The sequence below is a fragment of the Physeter macrocephalus genome, chromosome 5, assembly GCF_002837175.3.
Source record: "Physeter macrocephalus isolate SW-GA chromosome 5, ASM283717v5, whole genome shotgun sequence".
Classification (NCBI taxonomy): Eukaryota; Metazoa; Chordata; class Mammalia; order Artiodactyla; family Physeteridae; genus Physeter; species Physeter macrocephalus.
This window is the reverse complement of record NC_041218.1, coordinates 32749633-32765515: the sequence shown is the minus strand read 5'-3', so window position 1 is coordinate 32765515 and position 15883 is coordinate 32749633. Positions and strand designations below refer to the sequence as shown.

Genomic DNA, 15883 nt, shown 5'->3' with positions numbered 1-15883 from the left:
TCAGCAGCCATGGCTCACGGGCCTAGCCGCTCGGCGGCATGTGGGATCTTCCCGGACCGGGGTACGAACCCGTGTCCCTGCATCGGCAGGCGGACTCTCAACCACTGCGCCACCAGGGAAACCCTTGGCTTCTTTCTTTCAAAGGCTCTGATCAAATTAAAAGATCTTTCCTATCTCAGGGCTAGAAATTATACTATGTATGAATAAAATGACTGAAAATAAATTAGAAAAGAAGCTGTATTAACAGATGATGCCTAAGATAAATAATAAAAACCCAAATAACAAGCACCCTAGGTTACTGGTTCTAAACGGGGGAGTATATTACCAGAGGCAAAGTTCCCCATGATGATTACTCATTAGCTTATTCAAAGTGGCTTGAGGCTCAGGCCATTTGCCAAATTGACTCTTGCCCAAATTTTCCTGGCACACAAATTACCAAACAGTTAACCCTCCTATTAGTAGTCTCAGCAGGAACCAATGCATGAATGAGCACGAAGTCTCTTCTCCTGCCTTGAGAGGGCAACCAGAGCAGCGTTCAGGCCAAATGTCTTAGAATCACCACAGAGCTATGCCCAGTGTCAGATAATAAATACTTGAATTGTAGATAATAGGAACTTTGCTTTCCCTGACTTTTGCTGTGGCAGTGATTTTAAGACCTGGACTCATTTAAAATAATGGATTTTTGTGTCTTAATGCTTTTAGATTTCTAAAGCTCCAATTTATTCTACATGCATGCAAGAGAACTGAAGATGTTTGGTTAATATATTTACTCTCAAGAGTAAAGGTGACAGGTAATTTTGTTGCTAAAATGACTGTTGTTCCTGGCCTTATTAGCTGCTCTAATACTTTCTTTATAAATAAAGATATGGGATAAGAGTACAAACTGTAACTCTTCTCACATGTTACAATCTACCGTAATAGAATATCCTTTAGGGACAAAGGGTAGCACTGCCTCTCAGACAGACCCTTCACTGAGACTGCACAGCCAGTGAATTTGGCCATAAAGAACCCCTGTATCCCCATTATAGGCGGGAGACAGATCACTGGCTCATTTCATACTAGCCTCTCAGGACCCCTAGGACAGAAACAATTTCCTTTCACTTCCAGCCAGGTTGGAAATGACCCAGTCATTCAGAAATAAACAGGATGTAAGCTGATTAAAAAAAAAAAAAAAAATCAACTAGATAATAAAATCTCTGATTCAACTCGAAATGAATTTCTTTATTTCTCTCTTATAAGAGGAATGATAGATAAAATGCAAAACAGAAGTAAAATTTAGGAAAGCATGCATTTTATGTATTGAACGAAAACTACAATAAAAAGAATATTTTCTTGATTTTTGATAACACAGCATAAAACCCAGCAGATGTACTTTATTATGAAATAGCTCATTTGACACATTAAGAACATAATTGAAATGTGTCTCATCCAAGACATACAAATGAGCTTTAGTGACATCAGCGGAAACACACTGGCTCTTGCTTATGCGGTTTGTGGGGATTTTTGAAAAGCTCCAAAGACCTCAGTGGTTGTCTGCAGGGCTTTGTAGAGGGTGTGCAGAGTCCAGTGTAAAATTGTGTGATTCGGTCTCCCATGCAGGGAAGGCCTTCTGTTCTTTACTATTTTACCCAGTGCTTTAGTTTTCTACCCTGTGGCATACTGAGCAAAAGGTTTGCTTTTATTCAAGACCTATACCAGAACGCTGGCATATATACGTTAATGCAAGGATACAATTACAGGGAGAAAGCCTACACATTCAATGACAGTATCATAGACATTTTATACAGTATAGTGCATTCAGGTTAATTGTTAACCAGGTGTTAAATGTGAGCTATAATAAGTTCTCTGAAAAGGACAAACAGAAGAAACATTTTAATTTATGCTTTAATAATGGTTGGAAGAACATGTTACTTTTAATTCTAGTAATTAGACATCATTACCTTCTCTGATTTCCTCACTCTCTTTTCTAATAAAGGGAATCAGTAGTCTCAGCAGCATATCGGAAGGACAAAATTTAAACTTCTATTTCCTTATGGCTGATCGCAGTAAGCTTTTATCACTTAGGAGTCTTTGAAGCACGTGCTCATGTGCAATAATATGTATGTGTGTGGTGCGGGAGGTGAGGAGGGGGGAGGAGGCTGGTTTAAATGAAACACATGTGAATAGGAGCCTGGAGGTGGTCTGCAGCAGACACACAATCAGACCCCAGAGGTGAGTCCGAGATGAACCAGAACTTCAAGATGACATGTTGTGAGATTGCATATACTATGCAAACTTTCATTCTATTCTCATACTATTTTCATTTTCAAAAAAAATAAATAATTTCTAGTTGCAAAGAAATACTGGAGACAAAAGCTGGATAAAGTAAGTTGGGGATGCCACCATATGATCAGTCCTGGTTGCATTACTGGATCACTCACCTAACAGTTAAGCATGTCTTAGGGCACTAGGAAAGGGAAATCCACCCCCCCCAAAAAAATCCATTATTTTAATGAAAGCATCACAGTAAACATTATGGGAAACATAATTTGTCATACTTCTTTTATGATTTAGTGTTATATTTATTTTAACTTACATTTGAGAAGGGCCACCAGAATTTGTCAGTAGTTTGAGTTTCTAAGTCCTTATCTCAACTCTTCTTGAAAATATTTAAGAACAAAACAACAACCTCAGAGATGATCTCTTCATTCTACACTGTGTCATGGGAAAAAGAATTGTTTGAAAGTCTCAATACCTTCTTTTGTCTGCTCTCAGCAGCAGCCAGTTGCGTGGACATCCTTTCTTGCATTTTTCTGCAGTGGGCCATGACTGCTTCAAGGATGGAGAGGGGGTTGGTACAAACTGGCTTCTTCTCTTTATCGCCAGCACCTGCTTCATAGTCTCTCTGCAGTGCCAGGAATGGGTCATTTAAATTAAATCTCCCATACCGTTCCTGGATAAATACCTCCTTCCTGCGAGCCTAGAACAAAATCAGAGGAATGTATTCAAGAAAGAAATGAAAATATACAGAAGGCTATTTATATGAAGGTTCTGTGATTACTGCTCCAAATGGTATTCACAACTGTCATGAGTAATAGCTTACGTGTGATGTCAGCTGGTGAGTGAGAGGTAAAGGGACTGTGACCCCAAACCCTGACCAGCCTGCCACGCCACTCAGTCTACTTTCAAATTTTCTTCCTTTGGAATATTGTCTTTTAAATTACAAAAGCCGCAAATACAGTTTTTTTTCCCATGACGCCTACTCCTTCAAGGATCTGAATTTTAGGTACAGTCTTTTCTCATTTAGAGTAAAATAAAAAATATCAACAACAATTAAAATAACTTTTAGCAAAAATTCAAAAACAAAATAATATGTTTATAGAACTTACATTACACATAATCCTCATCACGTTAAATCACAAAATATAAATCTCCAAGTTTTGTACAGAAAGAATTTTATAAATATTTGAAGAAGAAAATATTTCATGAATTTTTTATGTCAAAAATCACAATATTCACATTTTGTGAAGTGTAACCAACTACGAAAAAACCTCCAGAAAATAAGGAAGATGTAAATGTCTTCTCATCACTGAAGGACATTAAAATATAGTTCACAGAGTCCCAGGAAAGAACATAGCCTCATTTTACTTTAAATGTCAGTCCATCAGTGTTAAAGTAAATTTCACATCCACTTGGCACTAAATGCAATTTTCTAAAATTAGCCTACAGTGAATGGCCTTTGCATAAAATGGAAAATAGCAGTAGAAATATATTGAAAACAAGCAACATTTTCCTAACTCAGGTCATTTGGAATAGCTAGCAGAAAAAATTATTCTATGTCACTGCCAGTGGAAAAACTAAATTACAATAAATCAAGCTTAATTGTCCAAAATGTTAAACATGCTTTCTAAAGAAATATTACATACATGTCCTTAATTTAAAGGCAACTGCGTTGACTAACTCAACTTTTCTATTTTAAAACCACTATCAGCAAGCCAAAAAATAGATAAACACAAGTGCAAAAGTGGGAAAATCTAATGTTTCTTTTCCTATTACCAAATTAGATTAGGAAATACAATTTAAGAAAAGTCCAATTTCACCATAAATTTAAGCTAGCTTTCAGAGGATCATTTTAGACTTAAAAGTCAAAGTGGTTTATGAATCAAAAAGCATTTCGTATTTCTAGATTCTTCAAATTCAATTATGTAATCAATAAGCTGAATAAGTATCATTTCAGAGATGCAATTACAAAAGCAATTTCATTCTGTCCTTCACTTTTCTATTAATTTTTGTTCAATGTAGTAGTTCATCCCCCACCTCTGGATGAAAACTTGGGATAGCCCCCATGGTTTTTCTAATTACTTTTATCTAATACAATTCCTATAGTCACTTTAAAATATAAAAGTCTCAATTTGGTTATTAGAATATCCGACTTCAGTGGTATGATGGCTTCCTTTCCCCAGCTAAGATCTGCACCACCTGGGAAGGAAGTGTTTAAGAAAACCTCTCTTTTATCCAATCTTCTCCCCCTCTTTCTTAGCTGTTTTAGTCCTCTCTGGGTTGGAAGGGACCAGAGGTAGAGGATGATGATGAAGATGGAGGTGAGAGGAACAGGAGCATTCTACCTGACTGGTTCAGTCGAGAAACTAGCCTTACCAACTGGGTGTGGCAAATACTTAAAGCCCACTCTTTTCCCATGAAGTGCTTGGTAGCTTGAAAAAGCCACACCCCCCTTCTCACTGCTGGGGACCCTTCATCTAGTTTCCCCAATGTAAATCATAAATTTAGGACAGACTACATAACCTGCAGAGCTCAGTACAAAATGAAAACATGGGTTCTTGCTAAAAGTTATTAAGAATTTCAAGATGGTAACAGCATATCCTTTAACCAAGTCTAGGGTCCTTCTAAGTGCATGGCCCTTTGTGACCACACAGCCTGCACACCCATGAAGCCAGCCTTGCATACATATCTTCTATAGCATCTAGAATCCAGCTTTTTGTTGGCTGAGGTCCCATGTTCTCCAGACTTCTCTACTGAACAGGATCTGAATCAACCTCATTCCTACTCTTTGATGCCTATGGCCCAACCTAGTCTATGGGAAACACTCCTGAATCTTCATTTAAAGAAAATCTGGGAGTGCAAGATGACCACTGTAACCATCTTTCTGTCATTTCTACAGAATGCCTGCTTTTTTTCAGCCCCACCTCCACTCAGAGCACCAAGACCTAATAAGGAGAAACCTAGTAAGTCATTAAATAGTCTGGCTGAAGTGCTTTCCTCTTGAGGTGAAGGGAAAAGCAACTAAATGGGGGGATGCACAGCATTCTCTCCAGAGAAATGCTCTTTCATAAAAACTGTTCTCTCTTTAATCTCCAACAATTAGGTTTTTTTATACCCTTAATGTGGGTAAGGAATTTAAAAGTCAAAGCTGGATTTCAAACTGTCTTCTGAAAAGTTTGCATCTTGGTCCTCATTTTAGTAACTAATATTTATCACTATGGGTCCCCTGCTGAAACTTACATTTTAACAACCAGTTAAAATTACCTGATGTCTACTTACACATCCAACATATTTTATGATGTACAATATCTGTAACACTAACTCAAGCCATTTCTAAACCACACACGTTATTCTTAAATCAGAGTGAACTTTTGATAAATGGGTTAAAATTAACTTTTATATAAGAGGTAAATACATATATCATAGACTATTTCCAGTTTAAACAGATTTTATGGTCTGAAAAAAATTTTTATTTATTTTTGGCTGCACTGGGTCTTCATTGCTGCACGCGGACTTTCTCTAGTTGCAGCAAGCGGGGGTTACTCTTTGTTGTGGTGCGTGGGCTTCTCATTGCAGTGGCTTCTCTTGTTGTGGAGCACGGGCTCTAGGTGTCTGGGCTCAGTACTTGTGGCACTTGCGCTCAGTAGTTGTGGCTCGTGCTGTAGAGCGCAGGCTCAGTAGCTGTGGCACATGGGCTTAGTTGCTCCGCGGCATGCGGGATCCTCCCGTACCAGGGCTTGAACCCGTGTCCCCTGCATTGGCAGGTGGATTCTTAACCACTGTGCCACCAGGGAAGTCCACTGAAAAATTTTAATACCTTTTTTTTTTTTTTTTTTTTTTTTTTACTACTGTGAAAGTTTTGCATGTATTTTTTTGTTGTATTTTGGCTTTATTTTAAAATTACTAGCTTTAACTGTGGCATTGTCAAGTGTGGGCAATTTTTTTTTCTGCTGAAAATGTTGTATAATTATATGTCTACAGGATCATAAACATAAAACTGCCAACTGGTTTGCTTTGCCAATATAGACTGACGCTTAACCTTTATGACGAGGTTCAAGACACATACATTAGCTTCTTTTAAGGGAAGAAGTAGGGCTAACAAGCTATGCAACTTTGTCCCCGGTATCTTTCATTTTCAAAACGAGATCAATGAAGCAGCCTCATTTGTCTCTAGGACCCCTAGAGTATACACAACAAATATCATTTCATTTTCTTTTAAAGTTCCTAAAAGCCTGGAAACCTCAGGTAAAATGAATGTGAAAGATTTTATGCATTCCATTAAACTGACCCCTGATCCCATGTTTATTGCTTTAAGACAGTGGTCCCCAACCTTTTTGGCACCAGGGACTGGTTTTGTGGAAGACAATTTTTCCACGGACTGGGGGGTGGTGGGGGAAATGGATGGTTCAGGCAGTAATATGAAGCTTCACTCGCTCACCCTCGCTCACCTCCTGCTGTGCAGCCTGGGGGTTGGCGACCCCTGCTTTAAGAGATGCCAGGTAATAATTCTACTCTATAGCCATATAGGAATTTATTTATACATGTTACATATATTCAACATGCATTTTTTATATCCTTGTCTTAAAGGTAGAAACAGGGGTTCTCATTTTTCAACTATTAATGTTTATTTCTTGTAACACTCTTGTAAGAAGTATACCTTTCTTAGCATATCTTTCTTTGTAACAGAGTGCTTAATTTTGAATGTACCATATTACTTTTAAAAAGGGCAGATCAACAATATATACAAGTATTAATATTGAAGGAGACTGTGTAATAAAAAAGGACTTCAAACGTGTATCATACTGCGCTTGAAGAGGCCGTTCCTTAAAAAAAAGGAAGAGCTGAATGTGCAGATAACTTCTTGGTTTATGCATCAGAATTACTTGAGAATGAAATGCATTTCAGGGTAATGAGTCATTTGAAGACACAGGCTAACTATAATTATGACAACAGACTCAAATTCTTAAAACCAGCTACACTGATAAGTAAAAATATAATTTCATCAGAATGTGAAGCTTTATAGAATCTTGAGAAAATCACAAGCAAGAAATAAAAACATGGCCATTATTAATGGAGGATTTGACCGATACAGAGTTCCTACTTTTGGCTTTCATTGTTTTGTAAGATCGACTGAAGTAGGTTGGACCCGACCAGTAATAATAAAAAGAAAAGTACTTTAGCTATTCAACTTTTTCTATAGCATGTAATCCTCTTAGGAAAAATACCCTACAACTTGGATTGTAAGTCACAATTAAAACATATCACCGATTAATTTTAAAACATATTGACAAACTTGTAACTAAAATTATTTTGTCTTATTAAAAGCTGGAATGATTTTGTAACATTAAAAAATATCAATACTTATAAAAGATAACTTTTACTGAGAGCATATTTTTTATTGCTAGGTTTTCATACTCACTTTCTCCTAAAACTAAGTCCAGAAGATAGCCACTTTTTAAATGCACATTTTATAGACAAGCAGACTGAGGCTCAGAAAGATTAACTTACTCTCCCAAGGTCATTTCAACAGAAGCTGGTATTCAACCTAGGCAGTCTTTCTCCAAAGCCTACTCACTGAAGTATTTTGTAATTATGACTAGAGTATTTTGGAACACTAGAAGAGGCTTCAAAAATAAGTATTGTTTACAACACTATTCAAACTGATACAAAGAAATAAAGTTTGAAAGACAAAAATATGACAGTATTCTAAGTAGTTAACAGCTTTCCATATGCTCTATACGTACTTTCATTGTTACTGACCATATACTAACATAATGTAATCAAACTTAAGCGTTTTCCCCCAAGATTCTTCAGAGATGTTATGCAAGTGCAAAATACAGTTCAATAAGAAAAATGATTTCTAAATATGCTTTCCCCCAAAAGCATATTATCAAAAAGCACTGACTACCTAAAAATTAAAAAACCAAACCCCAAACCCACTAGCATTAATACAGATCTAACTGCAAGAAGAATGTAGAGGAATTCTGTCCTCAGCTCCAGCCTACTCAACACAGTGGCCACTGTCATGGATGCCAATGATACAAAACTGCAAGAGAGGGATGGTCGAAATGATGAACCCAATCTGACAAGATGGACTTTCACAGGAATAAATATGAGTCAGTTCTTGAGTAGAAACACAGAGGCAAGTATGAAAATCACTTAGGGGCTGCAATCAATACTACATTCAAGGATTGAACCATGAAATGAACACTGTTTCTCCACCACACCTCAAATCAGGACTCCACATCAGGCTTCATTAATTAATAGAAAATAGCTGTCAGAACTAGACAATCCCTGGACTGCTGGGCTCACTTCTGGGTGAAATATTTAAAGAATGATCAATAGAAAAAGGACGTGAAAACAGAACTGAGTATAAAAAGAAAACAGGAATGCTTAAAAGACTTACAGCAGCACGATAGCATTCTTTCAATATCTGAAGTCATTTCATGTTTAAAGAGGTATTTAACTATTTACCTGATTCCCAAGGAACAGAATTATCACCATTATAATAAGGAATGTTTAAGGGTCAAAGCTGCTCCAAAGATACAATAGGCTGCACTGGACTGGAGTGAAATCTGCCTCTGGCTGTGTTTCAAACATCGGCTGAAATGGTAGAAATGGGGAGCAGGGGTCTCAAAAATCAGGAAGGCCGTTGGCTTCTAAATCAAGAGGGATGGAAAATACATATTTTTCCAAGAAGCCAACATAAAAATTCATCTATCTAGTTCTAAATCTCTGTCTCAGTGGTAAGAAGTTCCAGTAGACCCAAATTTTTTTGAAACTAAAATTAAGAGCTCTTCTAAGAAGTTAGGGGAAAAAATCCTACTTGCAAATAAATCTCACCCTAAGAGGGGTGAAATATACTGGGAGTGGGTTTACACATTCATATACAACACACACACACACACACACACACACACACACACACACACACACACACAGTGGTTAAGTAGAGCCCAGAGGGTGGGAACAGCTATGTGAAAGTTACACAGTCTTTTGAAGAAGGATAGTCACTGCCCTTCAATGATCACAAAGGCTTAGAAATTCACTAGCCAGGAACAAGATATAACTTCCTGGAATAAGAATAAAATGTCAAAAAGTCTAAATAGTTCAGTTGAGTGAACACATTTCAGACACTGCTTATATGTGGCAAGACATACACAGGACACAGAAATGAAGGCATGTCATGGCATTACGTGACCTTTCCTGCAATGCAGGAAGAGGTGCAGGAGGAGTATGTCAGAGAAGAGCAAGTTTTCCCCGCTCTCTCCCCTCCCACTCTTATGCCCCAACCTTGCGGCCATAACATCCTACCTGCTCATGGACAAAATAATCTGGATGTGCAGAAACTGTCATGCCAGGAATACATTTACATAATGAATATCGTGAATCATATATCAAGACTGACTTAGATTTATCTGGTTCTTGAGGCTAAAATCTGGAAGTCATACTTCAATAAACCACCAATTTTCTCACAGAAATGTAGACCATTCTAACAGAATCTATGAAATGGCTTGATTTCACAGAAGCCAGAGCCAGAAGTAATCTCCTAATCCTTTACGTTGACCTTGCCTGCAACTTACCACCTTGCACACACCCATCAGTGCTCATCTCAGTGGCCCACGCTCATCTGTAAAAGTAAGATTACCTTTATTGCCTAACTAGGTCAAGAATCATACACTATGCCTCACTGTTCTTCCCTCTTGCTCGGAGTAGACATTTATTAAACTATCAGCACACTTTAAGCCGAATCCAGGAATGGCCTCCCAATTTGTCTTAATACATCTCTCCAGGCAGTCACCACCCATCAATCAGAAATGGAGCACAGATGAACGACCTGCCAACTCTGCCCTGGGCAGTTAATTGCTACAATTAGCTATATCTTTACCTCTACTAGATGGTTAAAACCATGCCTTTTATGTCTCTGTGCTACCAGTACAATATACCACATGTACCAATTACTTATTTAAGGCTGATAGAAGTAATAGCTTCTATTACTGGGATTAGTCATTCTCAATGATGCTTAACTAGAAACAAACTTTTCATATGAAAAATCAATAATTTTAAATTTCATAAAAGAGGCACTATTACTCAACATTAATAAAAAACTAAATAAGTGTGTTTATCCACATCTATAAGCATATTTGAACTATTTTTTTTATTTAAAATAATACATGTTTGCTGAACTTGGGAAAATATGATAAAAGGGAAAAAGAAAAAAAAAATCCATGATTCAATCATCAGAAAGTAGTTATTATTAAGTTTGCCTGGTACTCTACAACTTATTTTTTCCAAGCATGTACTAAAAATAGCTATCAAGGACTTAAGGGAATATGTTTTAAGCAAACTCTCTCATTTAGTTTGCTAAACAGTTCCCACTTCAATGATCTATATCAATATTTTAATAGTATTCCATAAATGAACCCTTACATACTAAAAAAGCTCATTGTTTATCACTTATTTCACTTTCAATTGTTCTAACATACCTGGAGGTAAACCTGTGGGAATATTTATAAAATTCACTGAGGTAGTATTATTACTGGGTTAAAAAATAAAAACATTTTGCTATGAAAGGGTTTTTCAGTATCCACAAATCAATCAGTGTGATACACCTCGTTAACAGATTGAATAAAAACATGATCATCCAATAGATGCAGAAAGAGCTTTTGACAAAATCCAACATCCACCTGCGATTAAAATACAAAAAATCTCTCCAGAAAGTGGGCATTCAGGGAACATACCTCACCATAATGAAGACTTTTGAAATAAGTTACCAAATTCCTCGTCAGAGGGTATTTGCCAATTTTATTCCCACCAGCGGTAGTGTTTTTACATCTATAATTATGAGGGAGATTGGTCCATGTTTTTCTTCTGTATTTTAAAAAAAATCTTTGTCAGTTTGGAGATTAGGATACTGCCAACCTCAAAAAATGAGTTGGGCCATGATGACCCCTCCCTCCTGTATTTTCTGAAAAGTTTTGTGTATATTAGTATTATTTATTTTTTGAATGTTTGATAGGATTTACCAGTGAAACCATTTGGGTCTGAAGTTTTCTTTAGGGGAAGGTTTTTAATAATGAATGTTTAAAATAGATACAGAGCCATTTGGATTTTTTATTTCTTCTTGTATCAATTTTGTAAGTTGTATTTTTCAAGAAATTTGACCACTTCCCCTGGGGTGTTGAAGTTGTTCACAGTATTCACTTAATATCACTTTACTATCTGTAGGATCTATAGTGATAATCCTTCTTTTCATTCCTAATATTGGTGATCTGTGTTGTTTTGTTCTTGCTCATTTTAGCCAGGAATATGTCAATTTTGTTGATTTTTTTCAATAGCCAGCTTTTGGCTTCATTAATTTTCTGTATTGTCTATTTTGTATTTTCTTAATTGCTGATCTTTAACAGCAACAAAAAAAATCTCCTTCTACTTAGTGTTTACTTTGTTCTCCTCCTTGTAGTTTCTTACTGTAGAATCTTAGGTCATTGATTTTTAGATCTTTCTTCTTTTTAATACAACCATTTAAATCTCTCAATTTCCCTCTCAACATTGTTTTAGCTGTATTTCAAATATTTTGATGTATTTTGCTGCCATTCATTTTCTAAATTGTGATTCTGTCTTTGTCACATTGAAGTTTTTTTTTTTCCCAAAAAATTCCAGATACTTGGAATTTTCCCAAATAGCTTATTGTTACTGATTTCTCATTTAATTCTATTGAGGTCACTGAATGCAAATGTCAATTAATTAAAGTGATAGTGTTGTTCATATTATCTATGTTCTTTTTCCCTATCAACTAATTGTTCTATCAACTACTGAGAGAGATTAAAATCTACTATGATTATGAAATTGCCTATTTCTCCCTTCAATTCTATTAATTTTTGCTTCAGATATTTTGAGATGTTATTAGTTGCATACACATTTATAATATGTCTTTGTGAAGAAGTATCCTTTTATTATTATGAATTGCCTTACTTTTATAATACTGGGTCTTTTTTATATTTTTTATTCTGTTTTGTTTATCTTCCTATTCATAATTCTCCAGTACAAATGTTTTCATTTGTATTATTAAATGCTATCCGTCAAAAGGACAAGCCTCCTTCACAATATCAGTTTCTAAGAATTTCTTTGCAATGCTACCAGCTTATTCTTCTAGATGAAATTTAGGCTTACAACTTCTAAAAATTAAAGCAATGATACCTCTGATTGAAATTATGTATAAATTAAAAACACATTTGAGGAAAGAAACTTTTTCATAAAATTAACTCTTGCCATTGGAAAATAACCTTTAATTAAAATTTGCTTTTATATATTATAGTTTTCTATTCTCAAATCAATTACCATAAATGTGAGAATAAAGGGATACTTTTTACAAATCTTTGTTAATATCCCCACTTCCCTAATTATCCCTGTACAGTACATACTTTATCTTGACTAAAATTGCTGAAGTAGTAGTTCTCAATCCTAGCTGCTCATCAGAATCATCTATGTAACTCTTCAAACACAGCTCTGGCCCAACACAATCAGTAAGTCTATAAAGATTCTCCTAAGCACTTTGATGCCTCAGCCAAAGATAAGAATAACCAATTTCCGGCTTCTCTGTACACTTTCCTACCATTATTTCCACACTTAATATCTTTATGCTTATTTCCAACTGGGTAAATCTTTAGGTCATTTACTTTTCAAGCAGCTTTCGGATGGGAACATTTTCTATCTTTGCTCATCTGAAGATGACTTCTATTTCCTTCTTACATTTACTTTGTCCGGGTAAAAACATTCTTAGGGGGTATCCTAAGACTCCTTCTGTATCCAACAGTGCACAGGAGCAAGTCCACGGCCAGGTGGATTTTGCTCCCTTTCCGGTAAGCCTCCTGCTTTTCTGCCTGATTAAATCAATTTTCTAACCTTAAAATTAATAACATTTAAGATTATTCCTGGTGTTGGCTGGTATTTTCCTGGCATGTAGCTTTTTCATCTAAAGACCCTGCTACACCTCGGTTACAGCAACCATTTCACTCATCCTAGTCTCTCTGAGGAGCACCAATTTTTCTCCCAGTGGATCTCCATTCTCTATGTTCTACACACATGTATCTTCACTTCTAATTTGTCACTTTAATCCCTTCCCCTGGGTTCTGGGAAATCTTAAATTTGTCATGGGTTCAATGTTTTTATAGTGAGGATTTTTTTCACTCTTACTTCTAATAGATACTTTAATTCTCCTAGTGCATTTTGAAGTCTCGTAATGACCATATTAGGTAGGTACCACTGTCCTCACATTACAGGTAAGAGCACTGCAGCACTGAGAGGGCAAGGGGCTTGTCTACGGTTGTGTGGCTACGAGGGGTGCAGCCAGGACTCACTCCAGCAATCTGCATCCAAGATCCACGTCCCATTCTCTGCTTTCTTCCCCTCAGCTGTGCAGCCAGTCAGCTCTCCATCACAATCTGGCTCACCCACCATTCCGTCTCACTTCAAAGCCTATGTTTCCTTGAATTTTAAGACACAAAGCAGATGCTATCTAAAAATTACTTTCTAAAATTTACTCGTTTCTCATAATAATTTTTGTCAGATGTAGGTTGTTCCTTTGCATTTTAAGTGTTATCTTCCTTGTTCTAGGCTGCAAAATCTTTCATAGGCCCTATGGGTTTTTTTCTTTTTTTCTGTTTACTCCATCTTTGGGTCAGTAGGAGTCAACCCAGATCTGGTGTTTATCCATAAGAAGGTAAGGTAGAAGCTCCCTGAATATCTTGACTCTCCAGCCAGTTGCAATTAAAACACTCCTCTAATATCGGCAGCAGTGAGCAGACTGGTGCAAATTTACATCGCAAGGCTGCTTTCAGCTGAGAGTGACAGGAAGTCAGAGCCACAGCCCCCATGAGAGATACGGGCTCCTGTTAGGTGCCCCCCCGGCCTGTGTGTTAAGGACAAGAAGTCTCTTTGGCTGAACCTGTCCACTAGGCATGAGCGCATGTCTGTGGCATCCTCTGTCTTGACAGAATATTAGGTAGTGGCCCCACTGCCCAGACAGCTCTCTGGTTATTGCAGCAACCTTTCTTTCTGATGCTTCTCCTTCACAGTCATAGAGAGTGATTTCAAGTGACAACTCCCTACCTATCCCTTAGCCTGCCCTCGCCTCTCCAAATCCTAGGAGGTAGGAGTTGGCTGGCTCTTTGCACGTTACAGATCCACCTCCCGAGAAAGCATCACAGGGACCCAGGAAGTGAGTCGGTCAGTCCTCATTCATCCCTCTGTCTGGTCACACAAACATTCTACCTGGAAGATATTCCTTTATTTTTCAGGACATGGGAAGTACAACAGTTGAGAGAGTGGGCTCAGAGATCAGCCAAAACGATTTGAATAGTGACTCTGCCACTTCCAAGGTATGTACACTCCGGCTGGTTACTTTACTCCCCTGGGTCTTCTCCAGTTATATGAAGTTAACAGAGTACCTAACCCAGAGAGTTGTCGCTGTTGTTTTGAAGGATTAATTAAATAATGCATGTAAGGCACTCAGCTGGGTGCCTGGACAATAGTGCAAGTGTAATAAACGATAGCTATCATTTTACTAATGATGACATTCTTTCTACCTTGTAAGTTTTTGCTTATTTTTTATATCCTTTAGCCTATCTCATCAGAGAAATGAGAAGTTGGGAGTCAGAGGCCAGTGCCAAAGTCACCATGTTACTTAGAGCTCCCAGGAGAAGTTTATCAAGCTTCTAGCATGCTGGGTGATTGTGTTCATGTGTGCATTCACACACTTAGAACTATCCTGCCTCTTCGGTTGCATCATACCCCTTAAGGGAAAAGCCCTGTGCTCCTAATGGTCCATTATTCTAGACACCCCTCAGTGTAGTGGAAGGCCAAGCACTGAGAGTGCGCTCATGAGATGCTACATGTGCAGTAAAATAGAATCAACTTGCCCGTGGATGGAAATGAACTCATCATCTGACACTTACACAAATGCACATGAATATGACAGTCCAGGGATAGAGAAGATATAAAGTCCTTTGAGAGATTATTTTAAAGGATTACAAAGCAAAATACAAAGACCCAGAACAAAATACAATAGAATCCTATTTCAATACCAGTCTTTGATACATGACATCAGTTCTAACGTAAGTCCAATGATGTGTTCTCAAACAGCACATTTACAGAAAGGAGATACTGTTGTGCCATTAACTTTATAAGCTTTGCCTTATTAATGGATGTGTTTTTCAGCTCTCAGCATAAATTTAGATGTCAACATGTAAATATTCTATTTGTAGCCTTAAAATAACAAATGTACACTAGCCACTAATTTGCTGAAGCTCTAAATCACATTGTTTTCTAAAACTTCTAGATACTGAATAAATTGGTAGAATTTTTCCAACAAAATATATAACCATCAAAAGACCTATCAAAGTTTGTTGCATTATAGTAAGCTAGCGAAAGAGTAGCTTCTGGTCAACAGACTACTTAGAACATCCGTAAGAAAATATGCTTCTGATGCACATCAAAACTACAGTGAAGGGCCTCCCTGGTGGCGCAGTGGTTGCGCGTCCGCCTGCCGATGCAGGGGAACCGGGTTCGCGCCCCGGTCTGGGAGGATCCCACATGCCGCGGAGCGGCTGGGCCCGTGAGCCATGGC

At 37.4% G+C, this 15883-nt stretch overlaps 1 protein-coding gene across 2 annotated transcripts in view; it reads right to left on the bottom strand.

The window, feature by feature from the left end:
• The window catches only part of CTTNBP2 (cortactin binding protein 2), a 171805-nt gene that overhangs the window by 106860 nt on the left and 49062 nt on the right, over positions 1-15883 (bottom strand). For both annotated transcript variants that reach the window (XM_024128757.1, XM_024128762.3), the window contains exon 3: positions 2735-2959. In XM_024128757.1, coding sequence (XP_023984525.1) covers positions 2735-2959 — 225 coding nt within the window. The remainder of the gene's footprint in view (positions 1-2734; positions 2960-15883) is intronic.